The sequence below is a fragment of the Eptesicus fuscus genome, chromosome 4, assembly GCF_027574615.1.
Source record: "Eptesicus fuscus isolate TK198812 chromosome 4, DD_ASM_mEF_20220401, whole genome shotgun sequence".
In the NCBI taxonomy this organism is placed as follows: Eukaryota; Metazoa; Chordata; class Mammalia; order Chiroptera; family Vespertilionidae; genus Eptesicus; species Eptesicus fuscus.
In genome coordinates, this window is record NC_072476.1 from 78,005,560 (window position 1) to 78,029,172 (window position 23,613).

The 23,613-nt window shown below is 40.3% G+C and overlaps 1 protein-coding gene across 7 annotated transcripts in view; it reads right to left on the bottom strand.

Annotated features, from left to right (window-relative positions):
• Positions 1 to 23,613, bottom strand: part of MAST4 (microtubule associated serine/threonine kinase family member 4) — a 516,137-nt gene that overhangs the window by 83,897 nt on the left and 408,627 nt on the right. For all 7 annotated transcript variants that reach the window (XM_054715206.1, XM_054715204.1, XM_054715205.1 and 4 more), the window contains one exon: positions 18,913 to 19,001. In XM_054715206.1, coding sequence (XP_054571181.1) covers positions 18,913 to 19,001 — 89 coding nt within the window. The remainder of the gene's footprint in view (positions 1 to 18,912; positions 19,002 to 23,613) is intronic.

Sequence of the window (23,613 nt, forward strand, 5' to 3'; positions counted from 1 at the left end):
TCAAAGGGGAAGTTTGTAAGTGAAATGCACGTCCATATAACCTGCACAGAAGGTAATCTGAATGTATTCTCTATTATAAGCCTCTTCCTTTCAGCTGCTCTTAGTTAAAAAGTGAATAGTAAATGTAAAGCGGTCTCATTTAACACAAGCTAAATGTTCCTCTGGCCTCTGCTATCTGAAAGAAGGAATTCTATCTGAAAGAAGCAAAAATGTGTATTTTTTCTTTTAAATTGTTAATCATTTTTTCAGTTAGTTTCTAACTCCACAAATACTAGTATGTTCAGATTTATCAAAATAAAAGACACTCAACTCTACAGCTTCATAATAAAATAATATGTAATGTGCCAGTTATCTAACAAGACTGAATTCTGACTTTCAGCTTCCATAAACCATACAGATCTTGAAAATCCATGGTCTTTCTCCTCTAATGTTTCCCCCTTAGTTTCCTCTTCCATTTCCTTAGCTAAATAAATAGTTCTCAATCTGGGGTGCATAGGAGAATTACTCGAGAAGCTTTAAAAATGCTGATGGCCAGGCCCTACTGCACCCCCCTTTCAATGAGGTGATTCTAAAATGCTGCCAGGGTGGACAGCCATGGCCTTAGGATTTCCTTGTCCGCCGCAAATCTATTCCAAAACTTCCAATTTAGAGCTCTTAACTAGGAAGTCTTGGATTTCCCCCCTACTTTTCTATTTCCTTCTATAAGCCAACTTCCCTCTTTCTTATCTCAGGTATACTCACTAGTTCAAATCCCCTTTTATACATTCACTGCTCCCTGACTTCCAAGTTTTCTCAGAACAGGACTAAGACCTGAGATCCCTTCCCTTCAACCCAAACAAATACCTTCCTACCATGTCAACACTCTGAAAACATGGCCACCTGCCCAGGGGTGTGCTCTTAGCTTAATCAAGTAAGTCAGTGGTCAGCAAACTCATTAGTCAATAGAGCCAAATTTCAACAGTACAACGACTGAAATTTCTTTTGAGAGCCAAATTTTTTAAACTTAAAACTTCTTCTAACACCACTTCTTCAAAATAGACTCACCCAGGCTATGGTATTTTGTGGAAGAGCCACACTCAAGGGGCCAAAGAGCCGCATGTGGCTCGCGAGCCGCAGTTTGCTGGCCATGGAAGTACATTATTACAGGTACCCTACCCAACCCATATAGCTCCTCTCCTCTAAACTCAATCACCTCCACAATTTCTCCCTTCCTCTAAAACAGGAACATCCCCAACCTAAATTGTATATCATTCCCATGTTCCTGGGTTAAGAGTAAAAGTCTCTATAAAAGAAAAGCATGGGAAAGAAAGCATTCATAAATCATAATCTTCTTACGACCAACTTTAATCATTTGATTGTTCAGTTGGAACACCCAGTGTTCCTTTTGTTCAATACCTAAAAATAAATGAATGAGACATTTGATTAAAAACTGCACATCTCATGCTTTCATTGGTTTCCATGGGCAGAATGCCTATTACTTGGTCCATGTAATAGTAAAACATTTAAAATCATTATGACAGTTAAAACCAGAGCATGGGGTTTCAATTTAACAAGTGATTTTCAGAAGCAAACATAAGATCACTCTAACCATTCTAGTCATTCCTCCTTGCAGAAAATATGACTTGCCCTTAACCATGACAGGGACCTGTCCATTCGGGGACTTATTCTATTTAGTTCTGTACATGTGTCCATGATATGTTTAGCAGAGGATCCTAAGTAATTGATGGATGGGGTGAAGGAAGCTTATTTCAACCCTGAGAACAAGCTTCTCTGAGGTTCGCTGTGTGCAAATATCAACCTTTAGAGAATTACTACCTTAAGGAGCCACAGTTATTAATTACAATGTGCTGAACCCTTCAGATATGTCGGGGTATATTCAGGCAGGGTAAAAAAGTTGTAATTACCCTCTGAAAAAGCAAGACAGGGTCTTTAAGGCTCTCTGAATAAAAAATTAGAGATAATTGGAGCATTGGAACATAAAGAATATGGAAGATAAAGGTACTCTGATATAGAAACTCTGGCCAACAGTCAGGAAATTGTCTGAATTTTGCTCTTTCCATTTTTTTTTTTAGCATTTTTGTGTATATGGACATTCATATTGCCCATAATTTCGATAGTTTTGTAAGAAGAAATTATAACATTTCTGAGCCTCCTAGTGGTCTTCCTTTATTGTGTTTCTTTACTTCCAAATTATTTTTTAAATGTATTCATATTTTTATAGTACTTTTATGGGTTCTTTTCTTAATTAAAATTTTTTAACTATGTGAAACTTTTTGGGTATAAGCAGTAAAATAGCAGTCTACTTTTTTTCTAAATTGCTAATCAATTGATTCAAGACCATTTATTGGCTTGAATAATCCACATTTTTTCTAATGATTTAAGGAACTAATTTGATGCAATTAGGGCAGGGCAGTGATTTGTGGGGAGCATAGAGAATAAAGAAAAACTAGTACCCTGGCCAGTGTTGCTCAGTAGTTGGAGCACTGGCCCACATACCAAAGGGTCACAGGCTGGGTTCCTGGTCAAGGGCACATACCAGGGTTGCAGTTTCAATCCCCGGCTCTGATAGGGGCATGTGCAACCAATCTCTCTCCCACCCCCCTCTTTCTTTACCGCCATCCTTCCCACTCTTTCTCTCTTAAAAAAATAAATAAATAAAAAGATCAAATTAGAAAAGTCTGAGGACCCCTTGGAAATAACCTTTAGGGCAGTATTCCAGGTGAGTCATCACCTGGGTGGAACCCTGAGGTCTCTATTTTTATCAAATACTCCAGGTGATTCTTAAGCACACTATCGTTTCAGAATTTGAGTTTTAGAATGGTGATTCTTAACCTTGGCTTCACATCCTCCTATATAATAAAGAGGTAATATGCAAATTAACCCCCACACCCTCACAAGATGGCTGCCTACAACCAGACCAGCAGGGGGGTTAATGAGGGACAACCAAACGACTAAACAAGCAGGCTGCGTGGGGGTGACCAGGCTGGCAGGGGGGTTTGTGAGGGATGACCAAACGACTGAACAAGCAGGCTGAATGGGGTGACCAGGCCGGTGGGGGAAGGGGCAGTTGGAGGTAACCTGGCCAGCAGTGGGGGCAGTTAGGGGCGACCAGGCAAGAAGGCAGGTGAGCAATTAGGAACCAGCGATCCAGGATTGTGAGAGGGATGTCTGACTGCCGGTTTATGGCCTAAACCGGCAGTCGGACATCCCCCAAGGGGTCCCAGATTGGAGAGGGTGCAGGCTGGGCTGAGGAGACCCCCTCCCCCCATGCACGAATTTCATGCACCGGGCCCTCTAGTTATAACGTAATAGTCCGGGGAACATAAAACAAAACCCAATGGCCAAGTCACACTCCAGTCCAATTAAATCAGAATGGGGTGGGGTGGGGGGCAGGCATCAGTCATTTGTAGAGCTTCCCAGGTGATTCCCATGTGCATTCAAGTCTGAGAAAGACTGCTAAAGAAAGTGAATTTTACCGATTAAGTTGTTCTCTACCTTTTCTATGTATCAGAATCCCCTGGGGAGCTTTTAAAAAGCTATATACTGATGCCAGGCCAGACACTTGACATTTCTGATTTAATTGGTCTGAGGCCTGAGTTTTTTGTGTGTGTGTTTTTTAAGTTCCACTGGTGATTCTAATGCACAGCCAGGCTTTAGAACCTGCAGTAGTTCTTAAACTGTAGAGTGCATCAGAATCACCTTGAGGATTTGCTAGGCCATGGATTCCTGGACCCCCAGTAGTTACTTAATCAGTAGGTCTGGGTTGGAGCCTGAGAGTTTGTATTTCCAACTGGTCTCCTACTGCTGCTGCAGGTGGTCTGGCGATCACACTCTGGGAACCATCACACTCATGTATATCAAGGCCAACCATGGCATGTGTTTCTTTAGTTAAAAGACATAATTAAGTGAATATCTTTTAAAAAAATAGCTTCAATGTATACGAGGGATTTGATGGAGGTGCACAGGCAAGGAGTGCAGGCACAGAGAGGGGGCCCCATCTCATTCTACTGCAGGAGCCCTGAGCCAGGGCTGGGGAGAGGAGTCAGGTGTAGAAACGCATCAGAGGCAAAGTCAGACTTAACAAGGAGGGCGTATCAGAATATGAGGCCGAGGATGCCAGCTCGGGGAGCAGCTGGGTAACTTTACTGAGTTGCTACGTTAGTGTTCTAACAGACTGGTGATGATAAACTCGGTATTGGCAAGAGGTGCTGCTGGGGCATCCTCCAATGGAAAGAGCTCCAGGAAATAGCCCCAGTGTGCTCAGGAGGATGTCCAGGTCCAAGGGAAAGCTGTGGACAACTCCGCACGTCCGCGAAGCAGACCTTGGGCAGAGAGTGCTGGCCACCAGTAAAGGGTGTACACCGAGGGACCCCAATAGTTAAAACGGGCGAGGAAACAAAAAGGAGCCAATGAGGAGGATGGACACACAGAAGAAAGTGTCACGGGGATCCGGGGAAGAGCAATTTCCAGGAAGTAGGAAATGTTTCCCGGCACCAAATGCTGTGGGTGCTCAGGCTGAACACAAAGAAGTCACTGGACTGGGCCCGGCGAGGACCGCGGTGTCAGTGGAGCCGGGCAGGAGCAGCGCCTCACCTCAGTCCTCCTCAGGGAGCCTCGGCCAGGGATGGACCTGAACTAGTTTCCCCAGGTGCTGGAGTAGGAGTAGCCGACTGTTTGACCGAGATACAACATAAAGATAATGAATAACCACATCTACATTTGGTTATCCATTTAATCAAATTATAATTTTAAAGGTAAGAAATTGCAAGTGTTATAACAGCTCATCATTTCATAGAACGACTTAAAAACCTAACATTAAAAATGTGCTATCAGGTGGAAAATGGACTAGATAATGGCTTGGTGAGAGCTTAGTTTTTACAGTTTATGATATGAAGCCACAGCAAAACAAATATTTGATGTTTCCCCTACAAGATAGAGGTACAATTTGGAGTCTCAGCACAGAACAGTTTTACTTAGGACATTTTTAACTAAAAAAGGTTTGGTAACATTTTTACCAAAAAAAACAACAACAAAAAAACATTCTACTAAATAGTTTAGTAATTTGAATAATGTTTCCCAACCACAATTTTTCAGAAAAAAAAAAAAAAAAAAAAAGATTGTTATTCAGCAATCTATGTCACAACACTCCAGTCTCACCCAGACCCCACACTCCCCCTGGCAGACTCAGGTCTTCCTAGGGGGTGGCAGGTAGAAGGTGGTAGCATATGCCCACTGCCACCGGGGGGCTGGCCAAGGATGAATTAGACTGAGGGCTAACTTTAGTACTGCAGCCGATATTGGAAAATGCTAAACATGAAGCTGTTTAACTGCTCTAAACTGGAGGCAGATGGAGAGGGGGGAGCAATGTGCACCTGGGATTTTGCGGGTATAATGTTTAAAATCCAAAGAAAAGGAATTGCTCACTTTGGAAATAACTTCAAAACCTAATTCTAAAGGTAACACATGAAGGACTTGGAAAATAGATTAAGTTATAACAGTGAAATTGGTAATCCTACTAACGTAATATTGTGGTTTATCCTTCTGTCTGTTTTTTATAGTGTGTATGTGTATATACAAAGAATACTTTTAAATAGGATCATAAACCATATTCATTTTTTGTATCCTGCTCTTTATAGTTACACTGTAATTATAATTTTCCTATGCCATTAAGTATTTTTTACTGTGATGAGATTTTAACGGCTACAAATTACTCATTATACAGATGGATCACAATTCAACAGTCACCCTTCTTTCTATTTAAAGTTTAGACTATTTCCAATTTTGTACTATTACAAATAATGCTGCATTTAACAACCTGAAATATACTTCTGAGTACTTCTGTTATCATTTCCTTTAATTATATTCCATAAAGTTCAAGTAATAGTTCAAGTGATAGGAACTATTTTTAGGTTTCTTGACATAAACTATCACTGTGCCTACTAAAAAGCTTGTCAACTTAAAATAATGTACTGAGAATACCCATTTCACTATACCATCACCAGAAGTATTTATTACCAGGTGTGCTTTTTAATATTTGCAAGACAGGTGAAAATGGTATTTCATTATTTGATTTGCATTTATTTGCTCAGTGAGAGATTAAACTTTTCACTTGTTTACTGGTCATTCCTACTTCTGTTGGTGAGCTGCCAGTTCTTGTCCTTTGCCTGCTTATTCAATGAGGCATTAGAATGTTTTCGTACATCCATTTAAAAGAGCTCTTTATAATTTCACTAGAGGCCTGGTGCACGAAATTTGTGCATGGGTAGAGTCCCTAGGCCTGGCCAGCAATCAGGGCTGATCGGGGCCTTCTGGCTGCCAGCTGGGGCCTTCCTTTGTTCCGTGCTACCCCCTGGTGGTCAATGCACATCATAGAGAGCAATCAAGCTCCCGGTTTCCTGAACTCCAAAGGGGACACTGTCCATCCGTCCATCCGGTACATATGACATGCACTGGCAATCCTATCTAATAAAGATATGGATTAGATAATCCTGTCTAATAAATAATATGCAAATTGACCATCACTCCAACACAAAAGATGGCCACCCCCATGCGGTCAAAGATGGCTGCCCCCATGTGGACACAAGATGGCCAGCAGAGGAGGGCAGTTGTGGGTAATCAGGCCAGCAGGGGAGGGCAGTTGGGAGGGACCAGGCCTGAAAGGGAGGGCAGTTGGAGGCAACCAGGCTGGCAAGGGAGGGCCATTAGGGGTGACCAGGCCAGCAGGAAAGGGAAGTTGGGGGCGACCAGGCCAGCAGGGGAGGGCAGTTAGGGGTGACCAGGCCTGTAGGGGAAGACGGTTAGGGGCAATTGGCCAGCAGGGGAACAGTTAGGCATCAATCAGGCTGGCAGGGGAGTGGTTAGGGGGTAATCAGGCTGGCAGGCAGATGTGGTTAGGGGCAATCAGGCAGGCAGGCAGGTGAACAGTTGGGAGCCAGCAGTCCTGGATTGTGAGAGGGGTCCCAGATTGGAGAGGGTGCAGGCTGGGCTGAGGGACACAACCCCCTCCCCTCTCCGTGCACGAATTTCGTCCACTGGGCCTCTAGTCCTATATAATAAAAGCCTAATATGCTAAGTGTCTGACCATTTGACCAGTCGCTATGACATGCACTGACCACAAGGGGGCAGACACTCTGACCGCTAGGTTAGCTTGCTGCTGGGGTCTAGTCAATTGAGACTGGGCAAGATGGGCCAGACATGCCCTGGAGCCCTCCTGTGGCCCCTCCCCGGCCCTGACTGTACACGGGTGGGGTTCTTTGGTCTAGCCTGTACCCTCTTGCAATCTAGGACTCCTTGGGGGATGTCGGAAAGCTGGTTTTGGCCCGATCCCCACAGGCCAGGATGAGGGACCCCACCAGTGCACGAGTCCGTGCACCAGGCCTCTAGTATATAGATAATAGTAAACATCTGCCCATTATATTTATTGCCGATATTTTCTCAGTTATTTGTTAGTGTCTTAATTTTGTGTATGGTGTTTTTTAATTCCAGAATTTTAAACTCTTAATATTCTCTATCATTAAAACACATCATAAATGATAACTATAACAACTAAATACCTGTAAATCTATGTGTCTCTTTTTGGAAAAGTAACCTCTCCCCCACCCCCTCTTCAGGTGGGGGCCCACATTCTTTGACAGACTAGGACAGAAGATACATACATGAAAAGCATTAATCCAGACACTGTGTTCAGGCCCCAGAGTGAAGAGTGATTCATAGCTCACTCTAGGGATATCCCAGATCGTTCCTGATCCCCCCAGAGAGCACCTTCAGGGCCAGACCCCAGGGCCTCACTGGGAAGGAGGCAAGAGGCAGTGAGCAGTGATCAGGGTTCCAGACCTGGTCCTGATCTTTATCTTCAACTCAAGCAAAAAGTTACTCTCCAGCCCAAACTGTGACAAAGGTTGATGTTCTCCGGCTGAAGCAAAGGTGGACTTGGGGGGCAGGGGGCTGTGAAACCCAATCCCAAATCACCTCTCCTACTCCCTGTCCCCGAGGCAGCCCCCCGGGAACTGTTGTGGTCTGACCCACTGGAGTTGACTTGTTATGAAATGCTGTTCATTTCCCGCATCAGCTCTAAGCCAGAGGACGTGCACCGTGAAAGGCCGGTGTGCCAAAATGAAATATCACAGGCTCCCCCAAGGGTGTCCCAGCAGACGGTCACAAGGATGCCACATCCCACTGTCCAATCCACCTCGGGACTCTAACAAGCCCATGTTTGAATTTGCTTGGAATTTACACACTATGGTGTCCTATCATTGGAACCACATCATGAATTCAGATTGGTTACAATAATACTTCAGTAGTTTCGTAAAACCTCACACCGCTTGGCACTTGATAATATTGCAAATACTGTCACATGTAATCCTTCATCTGAGACTGCGAGGGCAAGTTCTACTGTTTCCATTTTAGAGAAAAGGAGGTTCAGGCCTAGAAAATGATCTGCTCAAAGGAGCACCGCTGATACCTGGCAGAGGTGAGCAAAACCCAGACCCTGACCCTGAGGCCCAAAGTTTATTACATACACCGTTTAGTACTTGACCAGCTGTGAGAGATCGCAGAATTAACATGGCTCGGTGGCAGGATGCTGGAGTTACACTGTAGCTGGAGCTTTCTACATGAGGGTCTAGCGCTCCAGGCCTGGGAAAGCAGGCACACTGTGTGAAGTGAGCAGCTCTGCAGCTTCCCCTAACAGTCCCTTCCTTATCTACCTCACAGACTCGCCAGGCCACCGTGACGTCACTGGGCACAGAGTTCCTGGAAGTTTAATGGGACGAACTATTGTTTCGCCTGGAGAGAACACAGTTGAGATGCACTGAGATAGACATCAAGTTATTTTGGTGCCTTCTCAACACATTCTTGATGCTTATTAAATGTCATTTGCAGCAAACATTAAGGAGCATTTCCTGTGGACCCAATCTCTGACTCTTAGGGCCGCAAAAAATGGAAGTCAGACAACAATGGATGGCCAACGATACAAATATAAGACAATAGAAGGCCAGCCCTTTAAAGAATAACTTCCCAGATTAAGCTCAGAAACTAATCAGTGTTGGTCACAAAGAATTTTGTATAATACTATTCTCCACAACATTACTTATAAGAATAAAAAACTGGAAGCAGCCAAAATATTCATTAGGGGAAGGTAACTATCACACATTCACAAGCTGGAATATTTTGTACTCATTAAAAGCAAGCATTTCAGGGGAAAAGATATTTAATGATATGAAAAAATCTCAAAATAATATAGAAAGAAAATGATCTAGAGAAAATTATATCTATGATCCCATACTTACACATATATACACAGATATATGTTTACATATTAATTTGCTTGCATGCACAAATTTATGTATACACAAATGTAATAGATATTATAAAAATGTCGATATATGAAAAATACACATTTAGACAAAAATACAAATGTTAAGTAGTTAATTCTGATGGAAAGAAATATAGATGAGTTTTATATTTTCTTTCATTTTCCAAATTATCTATAATAAATATGCACAGCTTTTATAAATAGAAAAAAGGGTTTAAAATACAATTTTTAGAAACCTAAAATATTTGAGATTTTTTTAAAGCAAATCTCATCTTTTCTTCCTAAACTCTATGACTTTTCTTCTACGTACACTCTTCTACATTTTCTCCACCTCTCTCTTCCCTAGTCCAACGAAACCAAGTGGGCTCGCAACTCCGAAGCAGAGGTGTGTATGGCAGCTCTTCCCTGTAGCCGAGCCCTCTGAACTGGTGAGGGTTTCCACAGCGCACGCACACCCTGTAATTCACCCACTGGTACTCCTAACATAACAGCTTAGAACTTGAGAAGCTTGCAATCTGCATGGCCTTTGTAAAGAAGTACTCACACATTGCTGCAGTAAATACAAGAATTTGCAGTAAAACATCGTTAAGCTGATACTATAATGATGCCAGAGTAAGTTTGAAGATAGGGATGGCACTGCTATACATGATATTTAAGAAAATGCTCTTTAGCATATGCAGTTAAATTGGAAATGTAGATTGCTAAACCTTTCTGGCAGGTTTCCCAGTAGGTAAAGGCCACCTTGCTTATGCTTAGCCTTCTATCAAGAGTACTGGGCACTTAATGAAGACAGAAGGCTGATCCCCATGCTAATGGAACCCCTACCTCGAGTTCTTTAGCTCTGTGGAACAGTGCATTTTTCTGTGACCCAAATCCATACTCTTGCCAGCGACTGGGCTGGAGGTAGTCTGTGTTTACACAGCTGAGGATTACTAACTCAAGTTCAGAGCTGACCTGGGCTACGCTGGTCAAGAGGGTGGCAGAAGCACCACAGTACCAGAGAAATCAGTCACGTGACAGTCCTCAACCTGTCCAGTCTCAGAGCAACAGGTTCTGAAAACCTCGAGGGCGAGGAGAGAATTGATTTAGCAAGGATTTTAAATGCACCTTCTATTTTCCAGGAGGTGATCATTCATCATAGATCTTAGAATAAAAGCAATCCTCAACATGAAGGAATCTCCAATTTTTCAAATAGTAGATAAGAAAGAAAGTTTTGTGGGTTTTTTTTTTTGGAGGTGGGCAATGTTAATAATATAAACTTTCAGGGATTTAGAAGACATAATACATGTCATTTATATCTTTTAAAATAATGAAATATAAATCATACTCTATCAACTTGATAGTAGTAACATTAACCACTGGCCCTTCCTGGGAGCCCTGTCATCCCTTGGATTCTGAGACACTATATTCTCCTCTTGCCCTCCCTCCTCTCACATTGTTTTTTCTCAGTTTCTTGCTGGGTACTTGTCCTTCTAGAACCTCTAAGTGTTTGCACTGTACACTTAACCCCAGGTCCAAAACCTTTTCTCTCAATGATTTCATCCCTTCCCAAGGTTTTAAACACTGTCTATGAACAAACTGGTATCACCAGCATACTAGTAGATTCAACCCCTTCAGTTCCACACCCATAGAACAACACTGTTTGTCACTTAGGTAGCTCACTGGTATCTTAAATCCATTATGCAGCAACATGAACTCTTAAGCATTAAGCTCCTATCGGTTCTCCTTTCCTCCACCCTGGGAAATGCCCCTGCCTTCCATCCATATTCTCAGCAAGACAGCTGGAAGCCACCTTTGATCACCTCTCCCTCACCCCACATCCAATCGATCACTAAACACTGTCAACTCTAACTTGGAAAACACGCAATTAAGATCTAACTATTACTTTAGCAATCAAACCAAACCAAAGCAAATCCATAGTTGATGCATAAACACAAGAAAACTACAAAATTTTGATTTTAAAAAAGAAGAGAATAGTCTTTTCTAGTGGATGAAAAAACCCATGTACTAAAACAAAACAAAACCCCACAAACTAATACCATTTTTATTAACACAGAAATTAAAATTAAATTTAGACATCAGTTTCCAAAAGCTTCAGTTTATAATGGAGAAGCTAAAAAGCTAACTCAAAGGCCATTCGGGTTAAATTCTACATTTAGAGAGCAGGGGGATATGAAAGATGTCAGTCATTAAATTATTATTAGGAATAAATTACACATAAACATTGCAGTCTTCTCAAAGGACCAAAATGATAACCGGAAGTCACAGGGCAGAGGGATCTTCATGAAAAAGTTAACACATATTCATGATGCTGGTATATACCCATCATTAGTGATTCCACACAAAGCAATACCCCAACTAGGAAAACACACTGACGTCAGTCCATCTGATTTTATCATCCTTTTTCTTAAGCAGGAAGGGCAAGATGTGTCATTGCTCAGGCCAACAATTGGCAGTTACACAAAGGCTCAGGATTACAATATAAAACTGTGTGTGCAGCATGGAATAAGAAAGGTGGCATTCTCCATAATTCACAGAAACTGATTTATGAAATAACTGAAATCACAGAACAGCTGCACTGTAAAATCATAAAACTTGGACACACACACTAGATTGAGAAACTCTGGGTCTCGGTCCTTCTGAAGGTTTTAATAAAACCAGATGAGTCCCAGGTGATGTTCTACCCAGGGCTGACTAAATGATTTGCTGATTTTAACCTACATAAAATGAAACCCTCTGAGGAATACTTCAAGGTGCTCTGAACTGAACACAAGTTTCATAAGGTTAAGTTGATTTTGTTGTGATCGGCTTATAATTAGAAAAAAATGCCAATGAGTGACCATGTCAGAGATTCCTCTTGAGTAGAAAAAGACGTTTCTATCTTTTTAAAGAAAGAGTGGTTGTATGGGGCATCTGGACACTTAATTTCTACCACGGCTAACAATCAATTTGCCATGACTCCATGGGCACACAATTAGCCCTGTTCTACTATCCAAATACACAGAAGCTAGGAATACATTTGTCTTGGACCATCATGTCTACTGGGCCAAAGGAGGTTGCTGCCTTGCTGAATGAACACTCTTGTTAAAGATCCCCAAAGCAGATTTACACAGTTTGGCAAATAATATTTCAAGCATGAAAAACCTGCTAATAGCTTTGGAATGAAAGTCACAAAACAGATAAAATAAAGGCACTATTACATTCAAGGCTCTGTCCCTAGTCTCACCTCATCCAAGGAGAAATCTTCCACTGATACCTGAAGATCATTCATCTCTATTGACTAAGCTGTTCCCACCAGCAAACTAAAATTCATGAGTAACAGCTTTCCCTCTGAGTGTGGCATGCGAACCTGATGGTGCTGCAAACATCTAGCAGAAATGTGTAAGTGCATAACCTCCCCTAGTTGTCTAGGGCGTAGAGAGAAACGGTTTTGATGCCTTTTTTTCATCGCTATTGTCTCACCTTTGAAGGCAAGATTCAGGAAAAATCTTGTAGTGAAAACCTTGGTCACTGCTTGGAAAAAACACCACCCCATAGGACATACTAAGGAGTATGAGTAAGGAAATGCTTCACTGATACCAAACTTGTCAAGCAAAGAGGGCAGGGAAGCAGCGAGGTCAGAGCAGGTGATGCTCAGAGCAAGCCCAGCCTTGTACATAAAATGAAACTCTACAACTAGACACAATGACGGCAAAAACGGAAGAAATCAGAAAGAAAAAGACTGACAAACTGTGCCACAAAAGAATGAAAGAAAAAAATTACATTAATCAAAAAGTAAAATAACAAGAAAAAGCTAAAGGAGTTCATCACCACCAAACCAGTATTAAATGAAAAGTTAGAGGCTTTTCTTTAAGGAAGAATAAAAAAAGATAAAAAATTTGAACAACAAAATGGCAATAAATACATATCTATCAACAATTGAATCTAAAAAATAAAACAAGCAAATAAGCAGCGCAGAAACAGACTCAGATGGAGAGAATATTTTGTGAGATGGGAATGGGGTTGGGGGGATGGGTGAAAAGGTGAAGGGATTAAGAAGTACATATTGGTAGTTACAGAACAGTCGTGGGGATGTAAAGTACAGTATAGGGAATACAGTCAATAATATTCTAGTAACTATGTGTGATGTCAGATTTATAGCACATTTATTGGGATGATCGCTTAGTAAGTTATGCAACGTCTAACCACTGGGGTGTACACCTAAAACTAATATAACAGTGTATGTCAACTGTAATTGAAAAATGAAAGTAATTTAAAAATTAAATTAATTTTAAAGTCAAACAGCATATTACAAAAGAATATCAGTGAAACTACAAAAGATTAATAAACAAGCACATTAAACATACTAAGAATTTACCTCACACCTGTTACAATGGCTATTATCAAGGACATAAGGAATAATAAGTATTGGTGAGGATTAGAGAAAAGGAAACCCTTGTGCTGCACTAGTGGTAGGAATGTCAATCTTAGGTCAGTTCCATCATCGAAGAGGGGCTTGGTGAACCGAGAAGCAGCAAATACAGTGGTGACTAATGATATACATATACTAGATACTAACCTAATAGGTTATGTGAACTTTTTAAAGGTATTTCCTGTCTTGAATAATTTCCAGAGGTGTCCAATAGGAAATTGATACTTCTTTCCATCTTTTCTTCCAAAAATCCTCTTATAAACGAATCTACGTAATCACCTGCGAATTCACAGTAAAACAGTTTTTGAAGACACAAAAGGTTAGGTATTTTGGCCAATAGGGCAATATTTGCTCTTAGGACTTTAAAAGCCTAGAATCAGTAGGTCTCAGTTATTTATCTACATCTAGCCTGTGGGTCACCCTCTATAAGCATAATTAATTTTAGAGCTCATACTTTTACCGTTAGAATCCAATACTCTATGGGAATAATATTGGAGTAGGCAGAATTTTAAAACGGTCTCCTGTAGATACCTGTACCTTGGTTATTCAAGAAAATATATTTACACATATTCATAAGAATATTTGGAAGGAGAAAGGAGCAACTTAGTAATGCTTATCTTTGGAGAACAGGAAGGTAAGGAAATTAGCATATAGTGATTTTACAATAAAATACGGCTCTAAAAATAAAACCAATAAACACACAAAATAATACCTACATTAGTTTTCTATTGCTAAGGAATACATTACCAAACATTTAATGGCTTAAAAAGTGATCATCTATTTATGAATCTTAGGTAGGCTTGACTTGTGTGAGCTCAGGGGGCTCTCAAAGCCAAAATCAAAGAAAGACAGAAAAGCACCAGCTCCCAGCTCCCTAGGAACCCTCACCTAGTTTTCCTTCTCAGGGTGTCATGTGGCCACAATCAGTGTCAGCAGGGCTGGGCTCTTATCTGGAGACTGGGGGAGAATCTACTTCCCAGTTCAGACAGGCTGTGGAGATTCAGGTCACTGAGGTGATAGGACTAAGGTCTCCATTTCATCCTGGCTGTCAGCCTGAGGCTGCTTCCAGCTCCTGGACGCTGCCCTCTCCTAACTCCAAGTCCGCAACTGCCACGTCCAATCAATCTCAGGCTCACATCTACCTCTAACTGCTCTGCCCTCACCAGAGAAAACGCTCTCTTTTAAAGGGCTCGTATGGTTGGGTCAGGCCCACTCAAACAATCTCTGTATAAAAGATTATCTGACTTGGGACTTTAATTATGTCCGCAAAATCCCTCCACAGTAGTACCTCAATGATGAATACGATAGTATATGAGAAGAACTGCTTCACCACAACTTTGCTCTTGTTGGATTCTACCAATTTTTAAACTTTTTGGACAATATGCTAGATGAACCATAGTATCTCATTATCCTGGTTCACATTTCTCTTGGGATTACAATGAGTCAACATTTCACACATTTTTGTTGTTCATTTTAATTTTTTTTTTTCCTGTGACATGCCATTTACATTTGTTGCCCATTTTTTTTCTCTTGGTGCACTCATCAATTTTCACACTAATTTACACAAGCTCTTTCTATATTAAGGCAATCCTATGTTTGTCAGTTATAAGCATGAGACATTTTCACCATTTTTCTTTTGATTTTGTTTATTATGCAGAAATTTTCATTGTAGGAGAGACACACTAGTCTTGACTTTGGGGCTTCTGGATTAAATTTCATGCTTAGAACCTTCCTGGAAATAGGAGCCCAGGATATTCAACCTTCCTTTTTTTTTTTTTTTTTTTTTTTTTAAATGGGACTATCCTGTTCACTGTTCTTTGAGGAATCCCTGGCTTTCAACAAGCACTGCTTTGTGCGTGGAGATAAGCTGCAGAACACTGTGCCAGTATTCCTTCTCCTCAGGCCACAAATGACGTTCTCATCTCCACTGAGTCACGTGATGGGTGTGAAGTCATGTGTCAGTGATGAGTGGCCTGACTCAGATCATCCCTAACTAAGAAAAACAGAAAGCATAACTCTGCATTTTGGGTGCGGAAGCACGGAGAGAAGGCAGTTTTTCTCCCTCTTGTTTTCCTGGAGACTTCTAGGAACCCTCACCTGGCATTCTGTGGATCACATCCACAACAGAGAAGGTGGCAATGGGAAGTCAGAGCTAAGAGGCGTGGTGAGTGGGGAGGCATTTCACATATCAAGGCATGAGAACTGGTTCTTTCCTTAATTATACATTTTCTTCTTTTTATACAGAAATAGGAATCTACCAGACTGTGATGAATGCCATTTCTCACAAAAAGTCTGACAGACTTCTACAGCTTCTGGGTGAATAAACAACCTGTTGGCTTCGTAACGTAAGGAAAAGTACTCTCAGAACCTGAAAGAAAGGCTCCTCTCTGCCCACTCCTCTGATTAAATCCTAAAATGATGTTTGAAGGGGAAGGAATTCAACCCAAGTCTACATAGAGGAAAGAATTAAAAGGATCATTACAGTCTTAACCACATTTTCTCTAATCTCAATATGAGAACTGAAGACAATCACAGTAATAAAGAGTAATCAAAAGGCACATAAAGTGTGGTACAATTACTACAGAACACTATAAAGAGGAGTAGGGTTAATTTTTTTAATCGAATTATATGTTAACAAATAGACTTCATCAATTACTCAGCACCTAGTATATACCATCAGGCCCTGTATGGAGGAATATAAAGATGAAAGAAAGAATTTCAGCCTCTACTAGGTATGTGGCCTTGCTTGCCCCTCTGTCAGCTTTTGATTTTATAACAATGATGTAACATAAATCTCCGAAATATAAATGGTAACATTACAGCTGTGTATTCATCACACAGCTTTGGAAATACAATATTACCAACTGCTATCATTCTCCCCGATTATATCCCCCTCACACCTCTCAGGGGTAACTGCTGTCATGAAATTGGTCTTTAAAATTACAGTGTTCCTCTATACTCTTACTATAAACATATATGCACATATACATACATATTTATGTGAATGTGTGTATCCCTAAACAAAATATTCTTTGTAGCTTCGTGTTAGCCTTATATGAATGGTTTAAATAATATCCTTTTGTTCCTTGCTTTTGTTGCCCAATACTACCTTCGAGTTTCACCCATGTGGACATGTGCAGGGCTAGTTCATCTTCTGCTATGTACACAGTGTTTTGTGGATGACTATGCCACAATTCATTTCTCCATTTTCCAACTGATAAATGTTTAGGTTGCTTCAAATGTTCAGCTTACATAGAACGCTGCTATGAGCAGCCTAGAACATGTCTCCCCACATTTCTCTCTAGTTTTACCCGGGAGTGACATTTCTGAACTTTAGCGGTCTTGCTACATACAGTATCACAATTTTACCTTTTCTACTTTACCGTCTTTTATTACTATGAATAAGACAAAATTCTACTCCACAGAGGCAGCTACCTCTGTCTCTCCCTTCTCCCCAAATGTGTCACGGGTAACACCCACTCTCCAATTGAGTGCCGCCCCACCCAAGCAAAAGGACTTCTGAGGAAGAGTCACAGCCCTGCTTTCAAATATGAAATCGTCATCTGAAAGCCCTTCAGTGTGAAGTCAGAGTTTTCACAATAGTACAATAGAGGAAGTGCTCATACTGTCAACCCATCATTCTTCACAACCCTGAAGACATCTTCCTAAAACGCGGATCTTGCTCAAAATCCTTGAAAGGCACTCAACGTCAAAATTCCTTCTACTCTCTGCCTTTCATTTCTCTTTCCACCTTTATCTTCTCTTACAATCAAGCATACACCTCCCAAGCTCTAGCCACACACTGGGAATTCCCGTTCTCTCACCCCATTTCTACCTGTCAAAGTCTTACTCATCTTCCAACAGCGTAAGCAAGTAGTTCCTTCAAACTCTCCCGGACTTTCCTGATTGGAATTAACCCTTCTCTTCTTTGCACCATCTTGGATAGAACTTTAAACATACAGCAGTTTTCATTACAGTTTTTGTAATATGGCTCTATCTTCCTTATAATTAGTACCTGAGCCCAAGGGCCTCATCTCTTAATCTTTATTGTCTCTACAATGGTTCTGGATGAAAGAGATAATTATATATGCCACCAACAGGTATGACTTTAGAGAACACAATGCACACATACAAGAGGAGGCACGTTCTAGACTGCTCGAAGCAGCATTGTTTGTAATAGCACGTGTGTGTGTGTGTGTGTGTGTGTGTGTGTGTGTGTGTGTGTCCGTGTATATATATTAGTTCAACTTTAGCAGGAAAAAATGCTGGCTAGTTCTGACAGAGTATAGGACGTGCAACCCCAAAATACGTCATCTTGGCATACTGACTATTTCAAGCTGAAGGAATGTGAGGAAGGGTGTGTGCAAGAAGACCTGCCCTAAAGCAGGTCATAAAACCCTCCAGTGGAAGGTAAGGTCCTATGCCTGGAGTAAAGAAACCTTATCATCTCTAAAGATAAGGGACATAGAGGAATGTGAAGCATAGGCCTCGCTAATTTCAGTTTATCACAATTAGCTCATCCCCTCTGCCCGATCACATTTTTGTACAACTTTCCACTCTTCATTAAACCTCGTATAAAAACACTCAGTTTAACTGTTTCTTTGGGTCTTCACTTCCTTGTGAAGGCTCCCGTGTTACGTAAAGCTTACATTACGTAAGTTGGTATGCTTTCCCCTTGTCAGTCAGTTTCTGGTTACGGGGTTCCCAGTGGAGAACTTAGAAGGACAGATAAAAGATATTTTCCTTCCCCTAAAGTTCTTAACACAAATCCTCTTCATGTGAACCAACATGTCTGCGCTTCTCAAAGATAATCCTAATGTGCAAACATGTCTTGCATCATCCACACATTTAGAAACTGAGAAATAAATAATTGAAAGAGGACCCCACATAAAAAGAAATTCTCAATTTTAGAGTTCAAACACTGTGAAAGAGAACAAGGTTTGGGCTAACATCAGAAAGAACAACTTAGTGAAAAACCACCAAGAAAACAAGGCTAACAAGACATGAAGACACACCTGAGTTTCAAAATACCTAGATTATTTTGAAACACACACACACACACACACACACACACACACAATAAATAAATAAATAGATAGATAGATAGATAAATAGATAAATAGATAAATAAATAAATAAAACTAGCAAAAAGAAGTAAAACAAAACTCCAGGAAGGAGAACGAATTACCTGCATGAGCCGAGAGAGGTGAGTGTGGTCGGGGCAATGCTGTTGACTGCCCATTTCCTATTAAGCTTTTTCGGTTGCTTGTTCGGCAACTGTCAAAAGGAAAGGAAAAACAAAGTTTTAAAAAGATAATATAGCATTAGATGAAAAATGATAAAATAATTGTAATAATAATAATTCAGGCATATTTAATATAGGCACAGACTAGAGGTTAAACTACCTATCAGCTCATACTATCAACAACATTTTTGCAAGTCAATATGCACTCACTAATATTTGAGGGGTAGCTGCCCCTTGAATATTAGAAAACATAAAGTATTCATGTAGTATAACATCATCAATATTCCTCACCACCAGGGAAGCTATAATCAAAAGCCTTCTTTCAGGTCTTGACTGCAAATATGTGACATGCCACACATACAAGTGATAAATTAGGGATTCAAATCAGCAAACCACAGGTAGCATCTTTGTTGACATGAAATTTCTAATACAAAATTACATGCAATGAAGCGCAATGACATTAATCTTACAATGATGCACTAATTAAAAATCTAATTATTTAGACAAATTTCACATTTGTGCCTTTTGTCAATAGAACAGCCGATGCCTAAGATAAATGTATTTCACTACTCATTCATTTTTCATCTTGTATACAGCATTCAAATTCCTAATTAAGGTAAATATTTTGGAATCATAAAAACAGACTCCTGTTTGCATGAAAATAACAGGGAAGGTCTATTTTCACAGGCACACTCCCTACCGTTTTTATCCTGGTACTCCATGAATAGAAATAAGTTGCTATATATGGACATAGGGCAACTATGTTTTCCTGTTTCTGCTAGTAGAAAATTATAAAATAGCCAATCTTATTCCAATGTGACTTTCACAGGCCTCAAAGAATAAGACAAATGCAAGGCTGGTTGATGGTGAAGTGGGTATTATTTCCATTTGCTTTCCTTTGGTGCAGGTTGGCACTTCATTCTCTACTATCAGCACCGACATTAGAAAGATAATAAATGAATTCACCCATAATAAGTTTCAGGGCACTCTGGTTCCTTCTCCCACCTGTGGGCTGCCTTCAACCACCATTAAAGGTTTACTATAATGTCTTTCTAATTAGGAATAGACCTGCTAGAGCAGGTTCATGAAACAGGAATTTTCACCTGACTTCTAAGTTAGATATATTTTAGAGTTTGTAGAAGATATTTGAAAGGAACATTTTTAAATATGCAAATAATACATTTCTAAACCAAATGCAATTTCAGCAATATTGGCTTGCAAACCAATTCTTTCTCCTAGATGTTTGCTGCTTATCATCATTTGTTAACATGCCCATATTTATCATTTCTTAAGTTGAGGCTGCATCATTTTATTTTCCTTACTGGAGCAATCAACATCCTGTAACATAATCTGTGAGTATAATTAAGATCATGTTTAGTCAGCCTTAAAGAAGCTGTTGAATAAGAATAGACCCTTGATACTTAATTATGAAGGTGGATTGTGTTATTACCAACTCATCTATCAAGAACTGCATTCAACCTATTATATTCATAATTATTAAATCAGATGGTGTGATTGTTTTACAAATAAACTGTATACTATACTTAGTGTTAATTCAAATTAATGTCTCCTTTCATTTTAATACAGATATTTTAAGTATACCAACTTGCTGGTGTTAATAAAATAAATTAAAAATGACAGATTTAACCTGCAAATCTCAGCAAAGTTATTTATTAATTTGAGCAAATTAATTGAAACAAGGGTTAGTTACCCAAAAAATGGCTATTGGTATTATTTTTTATATTTACTATTTGTTCTACATCATTTATGAAGATTTTCTTTTGACATTCAATTATTGTTTATATATTTAAATCAAATTAAAATGTAAATAAAGAGAAATAGTCATCTGATAAATATCTTAACTAGAGCTATTAGTGAAATATGCTGACATAAACCTAATATTTAGAAAATATTTCTTAAAGAAAACTGGAATTGGAATTTCATTAAGAGATATAGAATGACTAGTACACTACCACAACAAGCAAAATAAATAACTAAAAATGTAATTTATAACAAAGAAAACACAAACAAAAAATCTAACATTTTAATCAGTTATTTAAAAGTCTATCATAAAAGGGTAGAAAAGTATTGATTTCTAAAATGTGATTTTTTAAAAAATCTAAAAAAGAAATGTCTAAACAAAACCAGAAAATGGAATATACTTGCTTGGTCAATATGAAAATATAAAATATGAAAAAACTTTATATTATATTCACCCTGTGTTTGCCTTCTCTCTATAAAGGTTTGTAATCTTTACAAACAGATGACTATAAATGCAATTTAGAGTGAAAAAAAATAAGGATTCTTCATCTATGAATACAAGAGCAAGTTAAAAGAAGTTAAAAACAAACTGCTTCAGAATTTTAACAGTTTACCACATTTAAGGTACTGGTAGTCTGTTACACTAAACCTTAAATAATTGGCATATGTTATTGACAAATGCTATAACAATCAGAGCTGGAAGTGTCTTCTCTAACCTCATATGGATCTTGAGCATGATGCTAGAGAGTTAAAAAAGTTCCAAGATAACAGACTTGGAACTTTCTTGAATCTCTCAACAATCAAACAGGAACATGTTAGACATGAAATACTCCTCAGTGTGGCAAATCAAGACTTGATAAAATACAGGTCAAGATACATTTCCATAAGTACACAAAATAAATATCTACGCTCATAAAGTAGGGTCTTGGCCTCAGCAATTAATTTAGTTGTTGCTAACATTCTTAAAGGTAATGGGGCATTTTATACTGTATTTAACCTCAAAATACCTCGATCTTGATATATAATCACTTTTAAAATTCTAGGGCCCTACTAGAAGATATTCTGTAGATAACTTTGCAAGGTTGGAGGGGAAGGGTGGCCATTCGATCTCAATACTACCTGTCTGATGTCTCTGAGAGTCACCTAATCTTATTGCTCTAGGTACCTGACTCCCAATAAATGAACTGAAATCTACACTTAATCCCACAGTAAGAAAGCTCTGGGTAGACAGGACCTATGAGTATTTACTACCTGGATTGTCTCAGCACATGACACTGCCCACATTAATAATGACACAGGTGCAAGAGGCTGAGCTGAGCTCTGCTGCCATTATTTATTCATCCAGGCCTCACACTCTTTCCTGCTGATGAAAGGAGGAGCCTATGGCAGTGTGAGGCAGCCTTCAGGTGCTGGTGACTACACTATGCTCATTTGATCCATAAAATGATAAAATAGTGGAAACATCACCACTTGGGCAAAATCAAGGTCCCTTCCCTTTCACCAGCGTGACTAAGTTGATTCAGCCTTGCTTTTTCTCAGGCAGTGTCACCCCCCCACCCCCCCACCCCGCCCCGCCGCTTTCCCCACCCCCCAAACGAAACAAAAGAAATGCTTACTGGCACCATCAGCCCAACTTGATGCAAAGACCACTTTGCCTGTGTCCAAAGTTTAGATGGCTGTCTGCTCTGGCTAAATTAGATTTTGCAAGTAAAGAACTGTGCCATCACTGTGCAACCTTCCAAACCGAGAGAACAAACGGAGCCTGTGACCACAGGCAGAGTAGGTGTCTCCGTGTGCTGCTTCAACTGGAGAACCGAGGAGGAGGGGGAGGTGCTTTGTGGGAAGTGGACACCCCTGCCTTTGGCTTTCAGATCGGAATACGGGCAGGGTGAGGGGCTTCCATTTCTTCTTAAAGAGTGGAGGAGAAAGAAGGCTTTTGGGAATGAACTTGAGCAGAAACTTGAGTCCGTATGTCCTTCAGGTTCACTTGGGAATTATATACCTTTGTTCCCAAGGCTAAAAACTGGAGATAAATCTGTGCAAGCTCAAATGCTTAGGTGAGGATACATTTTTTAAAAGTTAAGAGCTGATGTTCCTTTTACCTTAAAGTGCCAGAAAGCATTTCTGTTTACCTCATTCTATTGGTTCCTCCCTGGAAAGATCCACCCACAGGTAAGACATATACACCATACACAATACAACAAATAGTGTGGACCAGGGATCTGAGAAGAATGGAAGGTGGAAAGACAATGGCAGTACTTTTTTTAATTGATTTTTTTTACGAGAGAGAGAGAGAGAGAGAGAGAGAGAGAGAGAGAGAGAGAGAGGAGAGAGAGAGAGAGATGAGGGCCAAACACTGATCAGCTGCCTCCTGCATGCTCCCCATGGGGGATCAAGCTGGCAACCTGTACATGTGCCCTGACCTGGAATCGAACTAGCGACCTTTTGGTGCACGGGACGTCGCCCAACCAACTGAGCCACACCTACCAGGGCAAAGGCAGTACTTTTGAGTGAGCAGGGCTGGTTGGCCCCTGCGGGCTGGGAGGCAAGGCAAGCAGAGACAGAACACTCATTGAGAACCTCACAGCAGGGCAGGCACTCAGGTGGAAATGGCACGTTCGTGATGTGTGGCTACCAGAAGGAAGTGTTCTATTTGCATGTTTTCTGGCTCAGGCAGGTGAAGAGAGGACTGAACAGGGCACCACTCCTGCCCCCTGAGTTCACTGTTCCCATTCACCAAAGCGGTTTCACGATCTCCTAACTACTGCCAACAGTGCCTTCCCTGTGCTAGGAAGACAGAGTCGGAGCACGCGTTTCATCCTCTAAGTCAGGACTGACTCAGTGTGAAGGACAAAGAGGAATACGGGCGGCTAGGCTGAGGAA